The following is a 16796-nucleotide window of genomic DNA, read 5'->3' on the forward strand; positions in this document are numbered from 1 at the left end:
TGATTAATATTCAACTAGGTTGTGCTCCCAATTGGTATTTGAATATTTAGCTAAATGTTGTTCAAGTCTCGGCCGGTGATCTATTTAGACGAGGCCAATAAAGTCACATAACAAGCAGAAGCACTGTTGTAGAATCTGTTTGAAGTGGAAACATACTGTAAACTACTCAGCATGACAGTGAATTACAGTACTAAATCTTCATTACAATAAAACATATCAAAAAGGCTCTATGGATGAATGCGGGTAGAGTGTAATCAATCATAATAATTTGGCTTCATAATGGAGCCCAAAATAAACCTCCAGACAATTTTATCAGTAACCATAGTAAATGATGTTTTGAGTAGAATTACTTTCGACTTGATTGGTGAGATCCCAAAAGCTGAAATTGGTGTAGACGAGTTAGAACGTGATCATTAGTAGGTCACAGTTTGCATCAGAATATATTCAATTTCGTTACAGAGATATTGTCAGGATTCATAAGATTGTTTTCGAACTGACGTGAGGTCAAATTAGGAAAGACTATATGCAACACTCGCGCGAGTACTCCTTGTATCACCGAAGTCCGGAAGTCCGGAATCCCTAAAGACCCTGCCCCCAGCTAGTAGTGAAGTGGTAGGCTTTTTCCTGTTTATGAAATTTTCCTTATCACACTAGAACCTAGATTTGGAAGACTTGAACAATATTTTAATATAGCAAAGTGCTGCTACTGTCGTGCTTTATTTTTTTTGATAAATGACAACACCTTCTTTAACGCGCTTCGTACCAGGATGACTCGTCAAAAGGGCAAAAGGCTTTGGTAGTGCTTTTCCCGTTTCTTTCCAAGCTATTTATATCGTTTTTTTTGTAGTGGTTGTTCTCTTGGCAACACTTTGGATGACGTGATATGATGTGTACAGCAGGAAGCAGCTTTTCATTTACGAAAATAAACTTCGACACAATCGCTTATCTGCAGAAGCACAAAGTTCCTTAACTTCTACCTTCATCTTGTGATTCATCGTACGTTACAAAACACCCGGAGTAAGAAGAACCAACTATTTCTCGCCATCGTTATTTTTACATCATTCACTTCCATACTTTCTTCTCCTAGTTGCTTTGCTTTCCAAGCTAAAACATTGAGGAAAACTCATTTTCTTTCGTCGAACCATTGCGGGAAAGATATTTGTCCGTGTTTCGTTCACTTTAGTGTTTGTTTTTAACGATACGAGTTAGGAAAGCGAAGGAAAACAGGTCGACCAAAGGGAACTGCTTGCAGACCGGAAGCAAAAACACACACACCGTAAAGGTAGAAAACGCAACAAAAGAATATTAGTGGATGCATTATTAATGTCGATAGCATTTTCGCGCTCGCATCACGGAAATTGCGCGGGCGAACGACTAGTGTACTTCCGGGTACGAGTCGTGTTTGATCTCGTTTCGTAGTGTCCTTTCCTTGTTGAGGTAAGCTTTTTCTTTTTTTTTTGGTTCATCTTTGCGAAAGAAAGGGAGTCTATCGGTAAGGGTGCAACGATTGTCGTTCGGTGTGGATCGCATTCGGTTAGCTGTTGGTTCTCGCGCGGTACGGAGTATCTCTTGAGAATTTACATTATTTATAGAACAATAAGCTTCAGACATTTCGGAAGTGCGAGGAAGGGAGAATATTGAAGGTAGCAAAAGGAAGAAATCCAGCTATCTGTTCCAGGTCTGTTATTTGCAGTTCGTGTGCAGTTGTGAAAAGAAAGGTGAAGGTGTTCGGTGAAGTGTCTTTCCCTTTTTCTGTTCGAGTGTAGCTTTTTTTGCGGTGTAGAAGAAAAACTGTATTGAAAGAAAAGCCTCGTGATTGCGAACGATGTTAAAGCATCTGGCCAATTGAATATGGAGTGTTACCGTAGTGCAATTGTTTCTTTGCGACGAAAAAGTGCATCGTGTTGAGACATTTTTTTATTCTTGTCAGAACGGCATTTGAGACAATTTTTTTTTAAATTGGGTTAAAATAATTTTTAAAACAAAAATCTTTATTTTCCGCAAATAACTTCTTATATCATACATTGATTAAAACCAACTTAGGGAAAATTCGATATATCATTTCTACACCTTCGTTGATTTCAACCCCTGGGAGTGTAATGGATAGTGGTCCAGATGAGATTTCGGTAGCGCTCCTGTCGTGTGGCGGATAGTGCCACTACCACTACTCTAACAAGCTGCTTCGAGCGACGTACGACAAACGAGATATAAATCAGACGCTTTTTTTATTTCGCACAACAAACTAACATGAAACATTTTTAATTGCTAAATTCTTCTGACAGACAATTCACGTTGATTTATGTATGCACCATTAAACAAACAAAAAGAACTTGTCAAAATTTTTACAAGCCTTCCATGTGATACACGAACGGAAAACATTTAGTAAAGCTGACATGTAACGGAAACAAAAAAAAAAACGAAAGAAAAAACAAACTCCAAACTGTCTAAAACAGATTCTCCATTGATCGGGACCAGTGATCACAAAAGTTAAAATGTGAAAACCACACACTGTACGGATAATAGCATACTGGAAGACCATTTAATATTCAAAACCAAACAACCGTCCCGAAATTCCCCGTTTTCCTTTCCGTGCGGTTCGTGTGATCCGTTTTAGCAGGGATAGAGTTCGACAGCAAAACATCAAATATTCGCCTGCATAATAATTTTATTTATTTTATTTATACTCTCCATTTCTGTCCCACCGAAAGCCGGACGTTGGATGCTCGGGTAGGCCTTTTGGGGTGTTTTTCCTTTTTCGCTTTGGGGTTGCGTTTCTTCCCGGTCCCTTCCCAGAGAGGGGGGAGGGGTACGGGGATGCCTTCCGGTTAGCTTGGTGCGAGGGATGAAATATGGAAATGTTTCATGTGTCACTTCCATTCACCACGTATACGGGCCTCTATTTTCTCCCCGGTGCGGTGCAGTGAGACATCTTGGCAAAGACGCATACGACAAAGGACACCGTTTGCCGATTCGCTTGTACGGTACGGGATGGCCTATGGACATTGGAGAGCAAAAATTATGTTAAAGAACACTCCAACATGTGCATAACGTGGTTTGTGGCCTTTTTTTGGACGATCATCATCGGTCGGATGTGGCTGAAGTCTGGAAAAATCATCCGACTTTTCACCGGTCGAAGATGAAGTGTGAAACAGTGCAACCGCTGGGAATGATAAGGATTGTTCGAGGGTGGTGGCTTAGTGTTTAGGATTGAATGGGATGTCTGTGTAGAACATTAAATGTTTTCTATTTCTAACGAGAGGATTAGACGTTGAAAAATTCGTTTAAATATTTTTGCTTTAACAAAAATTGTTTGCGTTTTTATTCTATCTGATCAAGTTATGATACAAAACATCACCATAAAGCCGTACGATGCGGTAAGAAATCCTTTGGACCCATTTAGAATTCGAATGGTGCAACAGATACGTATTTGTACGCGAAAACGTTTGCTGTTTGCTTGTTTTTTTTTTCAACGTTTTCCTACTCACTCCGAACGATGTACAACAAAATACGCTCTGGGACTGTCGCAGCCTAGAGTATTCTGGGACGTGGAGCTGAGCCCGTGTGTGGTATGAGCTCTGCTGCAGTAAATAAACTTCAGCGTCCCTTAAGCCGTAAGTCAGCCATCGGGGCCCAGGCAGCATGGTTTTTGCTTTCGATGGATGATGCTGTCGCGTATCCACGGTACGGCATGAGCAACAATTTATCCCGGCCATGTCCCACCGGTGGTCGGGAATTGGATTGCATCACGAATGGCGTGTTTTGCGAGTTATTTGCGGGAAACAAGTATGATCTACCCGTTGACAGTTTGCTGCAGCTTCGGGTGCGACTCGTACGAAAAAATTCAGACAGGATTTTCGAAAGCTTTTCACCGAATCCTCTGCTGGTCGGTGGGTAGTTGCCAGTACGCGCCTAAATGGGTTCCAGGGTGAGCAAAACCACGACACTACTGCGTACGTGCGTGTCTGGGAATTTTCGTGCTGGCTATCGTTTAGGTATTGCGATTAGGATTCCGTTTTCCATTTGCTCGTCCAGCTCTTCATGTCCAATGAACTGAGCACAAGTGAGACACAAACTTTGAGCATACAATCAACGTTTCACAGCATGTCATTTATTAGGGAGAAAATTAAAACCCATTTAGAGTAGAACAATCTGAGGCTTTTCGGATGAATCTGTTTAATAAATTCATTGTGGATCACTGATATTTTAAAACCTAGTGAAAAATATGCTAGTAGTAGATAGAATTACTGAAGTATTTGTTGCACGATTTAAAAAATAGATTTTACCTATTTTTATTACGATAATTGTGCGAAATTTTGATCACAAATTTATTTATCGTTAATTTCAAGTCGTTGGTAAGCCTCGCACACCGATAAAAAAGCTAAGCGAAAATTTTGACACTTAAAAAGTAACGCTCTGTAACGCTGCTTTAAAGATTCTATTCAATCTTATTTCTATCAAACAGCGCGGTGAAAAACGAACGAAATTTGTGTTTGTTTACTTTATCGGTTATTTACTAACGAGAAAAAAATAAAAGTTAATACAATATTTGAAACATTCAATAATATAGCCGTAACAGGCGTTACTTTTTGAGTGTTAATTTCGGTTTTCTTTCGATCGTTGCGCGTTACTCCCAGTTTAAGAAAAGCCAAATTTATGAGAAGCGCTAGATTAATGAAATTGAAAACAACTTCTTTAACATGAAAGATCAATGAAGAATCAATAAAATTGCTTCACCAGTAAAGTTCGTAATAAAATTGGCTAGTATAAATGAGATTGTATTTTTGCTTTGTCAGGCTGCTGTGCCGGCGGCATTTCCTGGCTGCATTTTCATTCAGGGTGATAAATTTCCCAACCCGAATCGTAGTGCAAACGGATAAAAAGGTGGAAAAAGGAGACGAAACCCGTAACAAAAAAAAAGACGAACGAACGTTCAAAGAAACGTAATGTTGTCCCCGTTTGTTATTCGTCTGACGATTGGCTCAATTTCGGTGGGTCCTAATCAGCGCAATGCCGGGGCAATAGGATTAAGACTCCGATTTTTATTGAAAATTTACATTTTTATGAGATTTTTTTCTTCGACGGTTTCTTTCGTTACTGTTCACTTCCACCCGCGTCCGGGATGTGAACGAGGCTGGGTGTGTATCAAGTCGTTCGAGTAAATGGGATCATGGTTGGAGTGTCTTCCACCGTTCAGTGACGAGTTTTGAGGTAAATGTTAATTTTCTCGCTATTTGCCATAGATCGTGATATGATATTTACTTGGTATGTCATTTGTACTGGCCTTTAATTGAGGCAAGCGAAATGCGGCGATAAGGGTCAATCAATTTATCAGACGTGCAAATTGTGATACGGGGCAGCGCGGTACATAAGAAAAGAAACTTATCGCAAAAGGGTTTTGATTGAAATTAAGCGAACTTTTCCAGCCGAATGGTAAATAGATTGACGTGGGATGGAATTTAATCTCGTTTGGTCGATTTATTGGTTCAGCAAACAAAAGGTTTTTTTTTTTGTGGAGAATGGTGAGGAGCGAAATTTTTCCAAGCATTAGCATATGTCTAGACTCATTGAAATTGTGAAAATAAAATGTCCAATTGAAAAGCGTGTGACACACAAAATATCAAATATTAGTGATTAAAAAATAAGTTAAATGTTTGAAATTATTCCTAAAATCTTTTCCCACTGATGCTTCCATTGTTGAAATTTTAATGGAAAATTATTAAATAATATCCACACAAAAGGTAATTGAAATTGTAAAATAAATATTTTTAGATGAATATTCAACTATCAAATGGTTTTACTGTACACTCTTCAGATTTGATTTGCGAGAAAAAGGATCTTTCCAATTTTAACATTCAATATTGGTTTTACAAATATGCTAGAGCATGTTTTCAACAATGGATTAAAATGAAACAGATCGTGTGTGTTTGTTCCAACGAACACTGCCCATCTACTAAACTCTGGCGGATTTATTCATTACTCGTATGGTACAAACGGGTGAGTTATACGATTCCATTCCGTTTAATTAGTGCTCCATGGGTGGCATACGGAAACGTATCCCCTAGATGTCGATGACCGTCTCGCGAACAGATTCGACACTTGTCGCTACTACTGGCTCCAAACGATTACCGTTGGGCGATACTTAGCCGTATTCTTAACACGAAATGTTTAGCGAAATCGGGTGTTGTGCGCGAGCAAAGTTTCATTTTTGTACCTCAGTAAAGTGAGTGTGAATATATCGTGACGGGCGTTTTTTTGGCCCCATCCCGATTGGTTTGTCTAACCGTTGGTGATAGAAATTTAGATGTTTGTTTTTATAGAAAAACACTCGAAGCTGTTAGGGAACGAACGATGCTGAGCCGGGATGAATGCTATTTTGTGCTGTACGTTCACCGAAGCTCATTGCATATTCATGTCGAGTGTTGCAGGAAATGCAGAGACATTTTCGAGCATCTCGGTTTGGAAGCTAAACGGTGGAGTTGTGGGGGTAGTTTAGTTTTGTCAGCGAATGTTTATTACGTTCGGTTGAATGGTGGTACTTGGTAGTTTTTTTTGTTGCTGCTGTTTCTCCTATTATTGCACTCTTAAGCGATATTTTACGGTGCAGTTTTCGCTCGTTCGTCGGGGGCATAATAGATCATCTCACCTGAAGTCTACCATTTCTTTTAGTGCAATGTGAGAAGAAAAGAAGTGCGAAATGTATAAAAGTCTCATGAAACCAAAGGTTTGTATGGCGCATGCGTTGTCTGCATATTAATTTATATCCTTCGGTAGTGAAAGTACAACCCTGGTTATTTTTGTATTCAAAAAACTATATTTTTTTGGTCTAATTAAGGATAAAACAACAATTTACGCAATTTACGCAAAAACAATTCTATATCATATCATTTGTGTTTGTAAACTACTTATTAATTATGTAGTGACAAGTACACAATATTATTCGATAGATGGCGCTGTTTTGAAGAGTACCAGAGATATATTTTTTTAAACATATTTTATGGTTATGGTTTGTTTAAAATTAGTTAGGTAAATGATAATGTTAATGTTGTTCAATTATGATTGCTATTAATTACACATGTGAATTTCTATTGCTATGAAATAGTTGGTTAAACATTTATTTACAGTGATCGACTGTCTGGGTGTCAACCATCAGTTCGGAAATGACATTTTCAAAGGTGAACTATTAATTGCAAAAACGATAATGGAAAATAATGTTAAAGACATCAGTTGTGAATGATACAATTTGCTCAAGTTCACGGTAAACCACTAAGAAAATGTTTTATTCGGTAATCGAGGTCTCTAAGTAGTGAGTGACGCTTCTAGCAGCAGCGATCGTAATCCTAATGACGCGTGTAGGGAAGGATTTGAACGATCTCTCTTTCTCTCTCTCTTTCTCTCTCTCTTTCTCTCTCTTTCTTCTTGCTATACCTAATCCATTCCGAATTCCAATCCATCAATAGAACCGTTGACCGTCGATTCACGTTATACGTCAATTAAAGTCATACGTCTGGTTGGTGGTTTTCAAACGTCTGACAAAAATTCAGACGTTGGACACTTAACTATCGTTTGTCTATTTCGTTTGAAACACGTAATAAATCGACCTTTCGGTTCAAGTCCTAGCAAAATATTTAACTCTTCAATTACCAAAGTGTTAGTTAAATTGCTATAAACAGCGTGGAGAATATGATGATTATCGGATCAAATTTCTTAAAAATATTTTTGACATTTTAGCCAAATATTTTAGCCGTGATCGATATGGCAGAATCGTACAGGAAAAAAGGCTAGCTTTTTTCTATTCGGGCTCTTACCGTAATAATATTAATATCATTAAAATCATATCAAATCCTTGACTAGCATAGAGCATGGTAAAAGGATAAAGCGTCACAAAAATAACAAATAGAAGAGAATAGACAAAGAAAATCTGACAGGGTCATAAGTTTGTGCTAACAAAATCCTTCCATTCAGCCGTGAAACAAAAAAAAGCAATGAAGTTTTAAAAAAAAAACCTCTACAGTTGGGAGACAAAAGCAGAAACAACATACAAAGTCACACATACCTGCCCGACATTAACCGAAAATGCAATCACAAAGCCAAGACACAAGTCTCAGGAGCATAAGTAAGCCGTTGTGACATCAAATTGGATTCCAAAGCGAAGATTGTGCACCTTCTGCCATGCTGCAGCCGTAGAGTAGAACTACTTTAAAAAAATACGGAGGTGGAATTGTATTGAAAAAGTTTTTTTCTTGATTCCATTTCACATTTCCTGCTGTGTGTTGCAATCTCGCCGAGAATCATCTATCAGATGGTGGTGAATATTCGCGTAAAAATAGAAGGTGTAGATAAAGGGTGAGGTTTTTTTTCGTTTTTGCGATACGAAGTTTGTTCCGGGTGAGAAGATGGCATAAAGGGAAAGATCTTCCGATCGAATGGTGTGGCAAAAGTTTTCCTAGTTTTCAATATGAATAATGCATCCTTTTGTTGCAAAAACCGCACAGTAGCGAACCGTTTTTCTAATCTTCGCGTAAGGACAGGTTGGCCACAAATCAAGGTAGATGGTCAATTGAAGTGGAAAGTTTAAGCAATTGATTCGCATTGCTCCGCAAGGTGCTGGCCGAAAAATGCTGCCCGAAGAACATGTGTTTTCTATATGCGCTCTATGCGTGCTAATGTTCGGTTTGGGGAGTTTATTTCCTGCCCCTTAAAACAATCGTTTACCGAGCAAACTTAACCTCCATTCATATCGAAATTGTGAAACTTCGGGAGGTAGTCGGTTTTTTCGGGGGAAGGTGAGTATCCTTCATCCGAAGGAAAAACTCTTTCTCGCAATATTCGCTAATGGAAAAGTAAGTCCCTGCAACAAGACTACCATAAATCATGCCAGGCTTGCGTGCGTTGGTGTGCGCTCGATTCCCGACGTCTTGGCAGGAACTCTGGGTGTTTGGTGAAGCGTGCTACTACAGTTTGGACTCTTTCACCTCTACACACCCGTAGATGCTTTCACCCGGGGCACGTCACCAGGATACGCCGGCTAGTGTCCATAATAAATCCATCAGGCAAGCTTTTCCCAGATCATTACTCTCTTAACCGGTGGCCACTTGTACACGTACGATGTTGAGTTATATGCTTTGTCCGACGACTTGTCAGGCACAACGGTGCAAGCATGTACGAAACCGCAAAGGCCCATCTCCCCCGGTGAGGTAAGGTGTACTGGTGTACTCAATGGGAGTTTTGTAATTTCTTTCCCACGAGCACGAGCTAGCAGTGAGTTTTAGTACCGTTTTTTTGTGTTGCGCACTAGTTCCGAGTGCGCCACCATTTGGAGGCGAGGATACTAAGCAATTGAACTTTCATTCCGTTCCGATCGGATGGAGGAAAAAATCGGACAAACACCAGAGGGTGGGAAACTTTCCCCACCGTCCCCAAAAGCTCTCAACCGATGCCAAGTGTCGGATGCGAAACCGCCGGTAATTGATATGGATGTATCACGCAAATGTGATTACTTTGTTGCTTGTCCTGCCGAGGTGAGCGAACGCTGCTGGTGGGTTATAAATTAAGCTTCCTTTACCTGGGTGAGCGCAAAAGTTAGCCCATCCGCCCCACCACACTATTGGTGGCTGGATCGAGAATAGTCCAGTGAAGTCCAATTTAAATTGTCAGTAAACGTGTGGTTTGAGATTGGGTCAATGCGATAGTACTGCGGGAGTGTATGGTGCAATGGAATTTAGGCATTTGATATCATTCACTTCGGCTGGAAGATTGGCCGTGATTGGAAACAAGAAAAATTGCTTTCCCTAGCTATCTGCAAGTTGATTTACTAACTAATCGCTAGGTGTCAAATTATGTGGAAAATTTAAACAGATTATTTAACAGATAAGATGAAATAAGATTCAATGTGTGCTGAGGTGTATAATTTTTTAAAAATTTGTGGCCGCTTATGGATATTCCACTGGTTTTTTTTCAAATTTTTTACTTTATTCGGATCCACATCCATTTCAGCAAAGAAAATTTTAATATCCAATATTGAGGACTTCAAGTACTATATTGTTTTGACTTACAAATGTCAAAATTCCCCAATATTTAGTTCCTCATATGAAGTGTCAAATATATTGCTTTCTGAATATTGAATTCTGATTAGATGAAAGATTAGTACACTATGTTTTATAGAACTACGATTAATTATAGTCGTCCGGTTTGGACCTTGAATAGATACGTTAGTATGTCAAATCTCCTTTAGAAATGTCATTTCAGAACAGCACGAAATTATCTTTTTCTTCTTGGATTAACTATCACTAATATTATGCCTGCCATTTCTGGCTTACTAGACCTATTTCACCACGTACGATCCAGATGGAATTTGATGTCCGGTCATGTAGTTTGGAACTAACGCCATCACGTGTGGCTATGCTTCGTAAGTAGACTAGGTAGTTTATCAAAAACCTGGCATCTCCCTTTATTGGACGTCCTTGGTGAACATACTAAAAGTATCGAATCATAATTTTTGTTGAAAAAAGGTCACTTAGAAGAATAAATATCTGCCTCAAAATGAGATTTTAAATTTTGTTACATCTTACAAGTTCTTCGAATGTTGGGTTCCAATTCTAACACTTGAGGACGACATCCAAAGAATTCCTGGTCACTCATCAGTACACTTATAGTCATGGATTATAAACTTATGATTAGCTGCAGTTTTACTATAGCATTACAACAGTTTTAGTGCACCTCAAAGAGCTGTCGCATATGTCCAATTTCACGGGAGTTGTCCAACTTCGATTGTCATGTAGACAAAGACATCCTAATCGAAACGTATGCGTAGGTAACGTGTACTTAATAGGTCACTAAGTTAAATAGTATGAGCAAATTTAACGAAATAAAATGTAACAATTTTTAATAATTTAAGTTTTTAACATAAGTTCTAACTCCTCGAAAGATCTTACTCAAACAGAACGATAACAAATCCCACAATTTGCGTGAAAAGTATTGTCAATGGTGGTTAAATTCTGGTGTCTTTGATCGCAGTTAATATTTTACTCACACCGAGCATTGCATTTATAATTACGAGACGAGATAAAGCGTAAAGCAACAATGTTTCCGATGGCCACATCATAAATCCTATTGCAGAAATGGAAAAAAATGGATCTGATACGATTTCCGTAAACTGATTGACGTGCTGGACGCAATATTGCGGGTTAGGTGGTACTATCAGTATTTCGCTGATGATTTGAAATGAAATATTTAGCGCTATTATTGCAGATGATAAATCTTGTGCCTCAGATCCATTGCATTTAAGTCGCATTGTGATTTGAGTGTGACGATGATATCTTCGTTGGCCACCCATTGCCGGGGAGTCAATTAAATTAATTAACCTCGGTATGAATGTATGAAAACGTTCGGTTCCTTCTCGCTATCTGCCGATCCGTGATCTCCAGAGCAGTCTACAACATCGCTTTTGTATCAACCCAAAAACAATTCCATTGCTTTGTTTCTCGCACCTTGCGTTTGATGTATTCGAGTGGTTGGCGGATTTTATCACTCATCAGTGCCACCATTATTATCGCGGCACAATCGGCGCATCGCGCGAATCACCACCGAAGAAGTAATGGCAAACAAGTGAGGGGTCTGTTGCTCACTGGCCCCCCTCTGGTCTGCTGTCATTGGTCCAGGGTTTTGAAGGAGAATGTAGCATCCAGCGTGCTAGGTTGCTGAAAGCATGACAACCACCACGCACCACTATTGATGCCCGGGCCATGTCAACGAAGTGTACGAGTGTGTATTCAAGTGCTTCAAGAAAACCAACCTTATCGGTCCAAATCCAAATCCGACTGGCTGGACGCGCGCGCACGCTCTCCGACCGCCGGTAGGGTCGTAAATTTTTTTCACAACATAAATTATGATAATTATGGGCCGTGCTTTGATTTATCGCCCACCGCGGGAGTTGGGTGACTTGATTTGTATTTGTCTTTCATCGGTTCGTTCGTGCGCTCTCCCGCTCTGTCTACCGTTCGGACATGGTTGCGTTTTTAGGAAGTGCATAAAGATGCGCTTCGACAGTTCGCACACTTGTGAGTTGAGTACGGTTTGGTGTTTGCTTGGGGTCATTATAACGCACCGAAGCGACACAGTAGCTATGACAACCATTCTCCTCACCAAAAACCTACGGATAGCAAGAGGTCGAAAGGGCATTCTTTTGGTGGTGAGTGGGGTGGTGTTTGCATAATGCATCTGATGCGGCTTTCCTGATGTGAGCTGGCGAGTAAGTAGGGAGCGTGAAAAGTAGGCAACGCGACGCCCATCGGCGAGGTAAAGGGCCACGGTACCATTCCCCGTTTTTTTTTTGTTTGTGCTTCGTACCTGCACAAAAGCTCATTACGGTGATGTAGTAGCGTTTGGATTTTGCAAGAAGATTTGTGGTAGCCCACCGTGTGCCACTTTTCGCGAAAACAACCAAATGCACATAACCCCCGGGCAGGTGTTTTAGGGAGTTCTGGTTTCTGGTGGAAATGCTACACCACTCGGATCGCTCCTCATCGTGCGGTACAGAAGTGTGACGAATGTCAGGGTCATGGTCTTGACTTTTGGCTGCTTTCATGACTCCGATTCACACTGTTTGCAGCTCCCAGGTGAAGGTGAGGTCTCGTCAAAACTGCATACACCTGAGACTTATGTGTGTGAAATGGAGATAGTAGCATTTTCCAACTAACAGCAAGAGAGACGAAGAAGAACTTTTTTGAGAACGTCAATACAGGGTGATACAATTACTTGACAAGGTCATCCAACGACGAGGCACAAGTGTCCTGAATACCTTAGCGTTTCGGAAGTAATCGTCAGGGTAGAACAGTTAGACGAGAGCAAAAAGGAGAACTTGAAGGGTGTACCGTCTGTGTGGGTGTGTTAGCACTCTGGTTTATTAGCGTGTTTCGTTTTGTGGGCTCAAATAAATACTGAAATCGATAAAAGTACTCCCTGGCGCGGTTCTAGTAAGTGTATCCGGTGTTGGGGTTGAAACCCTGTTGCCGCTTGTTCGGTGGCAGATATTGGTTAGCTGGTGCCGACGGATAACCTTGGATCGCATTCGGGGAGCTCGAATGGAACTGGGACGCCTGCTGCTGGTTGTACTGTGGTTGCTGCGGTTGCTGATACTGGGGCTGGGGCTGCTGATACTGGGGCTGAGGTTGCTGCTGCTGCTGCTGCTGGGGCTGAGGATAGTACGAACCCTGTTGGGGTCCTCCCTGCTGGGGAGCACCGTACTGACGGTTTGGCGCTTGCGGTTCCTGGTAGGCCGGGTTCTGAGGTCTTGCGGCGGCTTCAGCGTGAAGACGGGCATGCAGATCGTATGCTCTGTTTTGTAAGTGAAAAGACAAGCATTGTCAAGCACTGTGAAGGAAAAAGAGGTCGTGCGCATATTTACTCCTGCAGTGCTGGTGGCAGTGGTGGTGGTGTGGGCAGATGATCTCCGACCGGTTGGAATCCGTTAGCGTCGGCCTTGTACTGAACACTGTAGAGTTGACCGTCGGGAGCGGTATAGGAATAACCGCCCGAGACGACTTGTTCCGATTTCTCCGGACCTAGATTACGCAGGAATCCTTCTTCTTGATGCTGAATACCATTGCCGGTAGCGTAACTATTCAATAAAATAAATCATAAGAAGTATATCATTTACAGAGCATGTTGTTTGGGTTAAACATATTTCAAGAATTTAGAAACTGATTTAAAAAGAAAAAAAGCTGGAAGTTCCAGAAAGCTTGGAAAACTTAGAATTATTTGAATAAACCAAGGCAAAAGCTGGTAAACAAAGCAGATCTAGAAAATATAGACATGTTTCCAATTGTGATATGCGTCTAGGCATGTCTCATATTAGATCATTGTTCCAGATGCCAGATTTGATCACTTTTAATCTTACACAATTAAATAACATGATTATCCTTTGTAAGGCTGTTAGTTTGACACCTCTGGTTGAGAACAGTGAAGAGAAATTCATGCTGAGAATGGAAATTTTGCAAGTTCCTCTAGCAAAACAAAATAAAAATATTGAAATGTATTACGAAGCAGATTATTATTGAAGTATAACATGTTTTTGAATGTTCATTTTTAATTGTGACCACTGAAGCTAGTTTGTAACAATCCATTCAAATATAAAAGAGCACTAATCTGCTTTAATTAAAATCTTCTTATCGTGCTGCAATTAGTCGTGGTTGCAACATTAATTCCTAAAGCATTTTAATATCACAATCGTTCCTCTATTACCACGACCGAATCGTTCCGTGCAAGTAGATTGACTCACTGTGTACGTGATCATATTTTTATACGATTTTTTTTTCAATCACAAATCACTGACTGCACTGCTATTGGCCAACTGCACGTTAATCCAAGTACCGCATTACATGGTTGAAACACTTAAACCGATAGCACAATGTACAACACTTTGCATCGTTTTGTAACAAACTTAGTGCGAAACACGTTGGTACACTCCTGAATCATGAGTTTCAACGATGAGCTCATGAAGTGATTAATTAGTCATAATCAGTAGATACACGTGCTGATAAGTCTTAACCCTTTAACCTGCCGATCGATCACTGCACATCGCACATAAACATAAACACACACACACATAGGGTCTTGTAAGCATACGGAGCACGTCCAGGCAATACTCACTCGAATCGATAGCTGCCATCGCCGTTGTTAATGTTTTCGTAGCGAAGAATCGGAATGGGGGTGGTTTGCTGGAAGTTGCCCTGGAAGCTTCCGCCCGTTGGTCCACTCGGTTGAAGCGCATTGCTTGCACCGCTGTATGAAGGTCCCGAGGATTGAGGATTGTATGTGTTGAAACCTTGTTGACCCTGTCCTAGGGGAGCTACCGATGGGTAGCCACCCTGCGATCCTTGAGGACCACCAGCCGTGGGTGGAAGATATTGATTAGCAGGAGCACCAAACTGACCATCGCGCCGTGGAGCATTGAGTAGGTTCCCGTCGCCGGCACCACCCTGATAGGATGCGGCAGGTGCCGGAGCACCGTAGAGGTTATCGAGCCGAGCGGCGCTCGTCAACCCTAGGAGCGCACAGAGCAGGACCTAACGGAACCGGAAGTAGAGAAATTGGATTAGGATCTCTGGTTATTTTGTGGAAAGAAGCGGTTTTGGATAGGTTTTGTACGCGTGCGACGTAACATTACCGTCTTGTGCACCATCGTAATTGTAGCGTCCGAGATATCGCAAGAAGTTATCGAATGTTTGCTAGTGAGCAATGGTTTGCACCTGTCTGCTACGGAGTAGCGGCTAGAAGCTTCAAGCTTCGAGGAATGGTCGAACTGAACTAATGCTGTAGAAGATGAGTTGCGGTTTTATATAAGCAAGCATCGCCGACGTCGTCGATTCTAACACCCGGATGGTGGTGATGAACATGATGATGGTGCTGACGATGATGATGATGATGGTACCGGTCGATCGAGCAGTTCGGCCTGTACGGCAGAAGGCAGACAGCCAGTTTCGAGTGTCGTCGTACGCGCCGTGTCGTGTTGCCATTGCCAATGTTTGAAGACTCCCCCATCATAATCGAATGGCCCAAAAGCCGCCCCACAGTCGTCGTGCGTCGTCGCCCGGGTTAGTTCGGATGACGCGAAGGTGAAGAGCCCAGCATGAAGTGAACGCATTCTACCGGGGCAACCTACGGCTCGATGTCCGTTCGCTTCATTCGTTGTGTCTTCTGCGTGGTGGTGGTAGCAGCACGTTACCCACACCGCCCAACAATGGCAGGTTGATTCTCAAGACGTCATTATCGATTGTGTTGGATCGGCTAGCGTCCCCCTCTGGTAGGATTCGTTGGAACACAGTGATGATCGTTCGTTGTAGTGATCGTTCCGGTTGAGCGTTCGCCCATGGTAATCCACTGCAGCGAGAGGCTGGCGGCTAGAAATTTAGTTCGATCACCCAACCACCGGATCCTCTTTCTGGTGGCATCGCGGCAAAAGCATTCGATACGTGCGATTTTACCTGTTTGCGTACGCGGGATGGCAGCGCCCCATGCGCGCGAGTACATTCACTTTTGCCGAAGATGATACCGGGGACTCCGTTCAATTTCATGTCACTTTTTTTTGGTTGGTGCTGTATGATTGAACTACGCTGTGAAACTGCGCCCTTGCGGAATTAGGTTTTTGTTTTCGGTCGAGACGAGTTTTTCGTTCATCCAAATTCGATCCACCTTTCGAGATGCGGCTCTGTGTGATGGGATATAGCCAATGGCAGGGGAGTGTATGTGGTGAAATTAAGTGAAAAAATTACCTGATCAAATAAAGCAGGTGAATCGGGCTCCGTCGATCGCATGGGATTGGGTCTTGGGCAATAGAGGCCTGCGACCACTGGGAAGTGGTAACGCTTTTTTGAGGTTATTGATTCCATTAGTGGACGCGTGAAGGTTTTGGAGCCCCATTTTGCAAACGTAATAATACCAAAAAGTACTAATCGATAAGGTCGCATTTTTTCACTCTGTTCTCTTTGCTGTGAAACGTTGCATAGAAGGATGTACCGCACGTTAATGTATAAGGATAGTACGTCCTGAGGCATTTTATTGTTTTTGAGCGTAGTGAAGCTCATTATGTTTATATCACCACTTTGTTCATGAAATACTTTCACTCCTCGGTGGGTGAATGCCAAGGCCAATGCTGATGTATACCTCATAATCAGTGGTATTTGTAGTTCAGTGTTTGTTTTTTTTTGTTTGCTCTTTATGTTGCATTTATAACAATATTCCTACTCCTACTGGTAATTAGCACTCGAAGGAACAATTATTGTCTAGGAAATTTAGTGGAT

The 16796-nt window shown here is 41.5% G+C and overlaps 2 protein-coding genes across 2 annotated transcripts in view; one reads left to right on the plus strand and one right to left on the minus strand.

Annotated features, from left to right (window-relative positions):
• Positions 1 to 16796, plus strand: part of LOC125767947 (uncharacterized) — a 102473-nt gene that overhangs the window by 4868 nt on the left and 80809 nt on the right. The window lies entirely within an intron of this gene.
• LOC125767958 (uncharacterized) lies at positions 12857 to 15314 on the minus strand. Its single transcript, XM_049435005.1, has 4 exons — positions 15164 to 15314; positions 14647 to 15062; positions 13403 to 13615; positions 12857 to 13332 (listed from the first exon to the last, which is right to left on the minus strand). The coding sequence occupies exons 1-4, from the start codon at positions 15176 to 15178 to the stop codon at positions 12969 to 12971; spliced, it is 1008 nt and encodes a 335-aa protein (XP_049290962.1). The 5' UTR covers positions 15179 to 15314; the 3' UTR covers positions 12857 to 12968.

The sequence above is a fragment of the Anopheles funestus genome, chromosome 3RL (genome assembly GCF_943734845.2).
Source record: "Anopheles funestus chromosome 3RL, idAnoFuneDA-416_04, whole genome shotgun sequence".
NCBI classification, from domain to species: Eukaryota; Metazoa; Arthropoda; class Insecta; order Diptera; family Culicidae; genus Anopheles; species Anopheles funestus.

Excerpts from the sequence above, each read along its gene's own strand:
- LOC125767958 (XM_049435005.1), bottom strand. Across the intron at positions 13,616-14,646 it reads GATGGCAGCTATCGATTCGA|TTACGCTACCGGCAATGGTA; the intron begins GTGAGTATTGCC and ends TTTATTGAATAG. Across the intron at positions 13,333-13,402 it reads CTGCCACCAGCACTGCAGGA|AGCATACGATCTGCATGCCC; the intron begins GTAAATATGCGC and ends CTTACAAAACAG.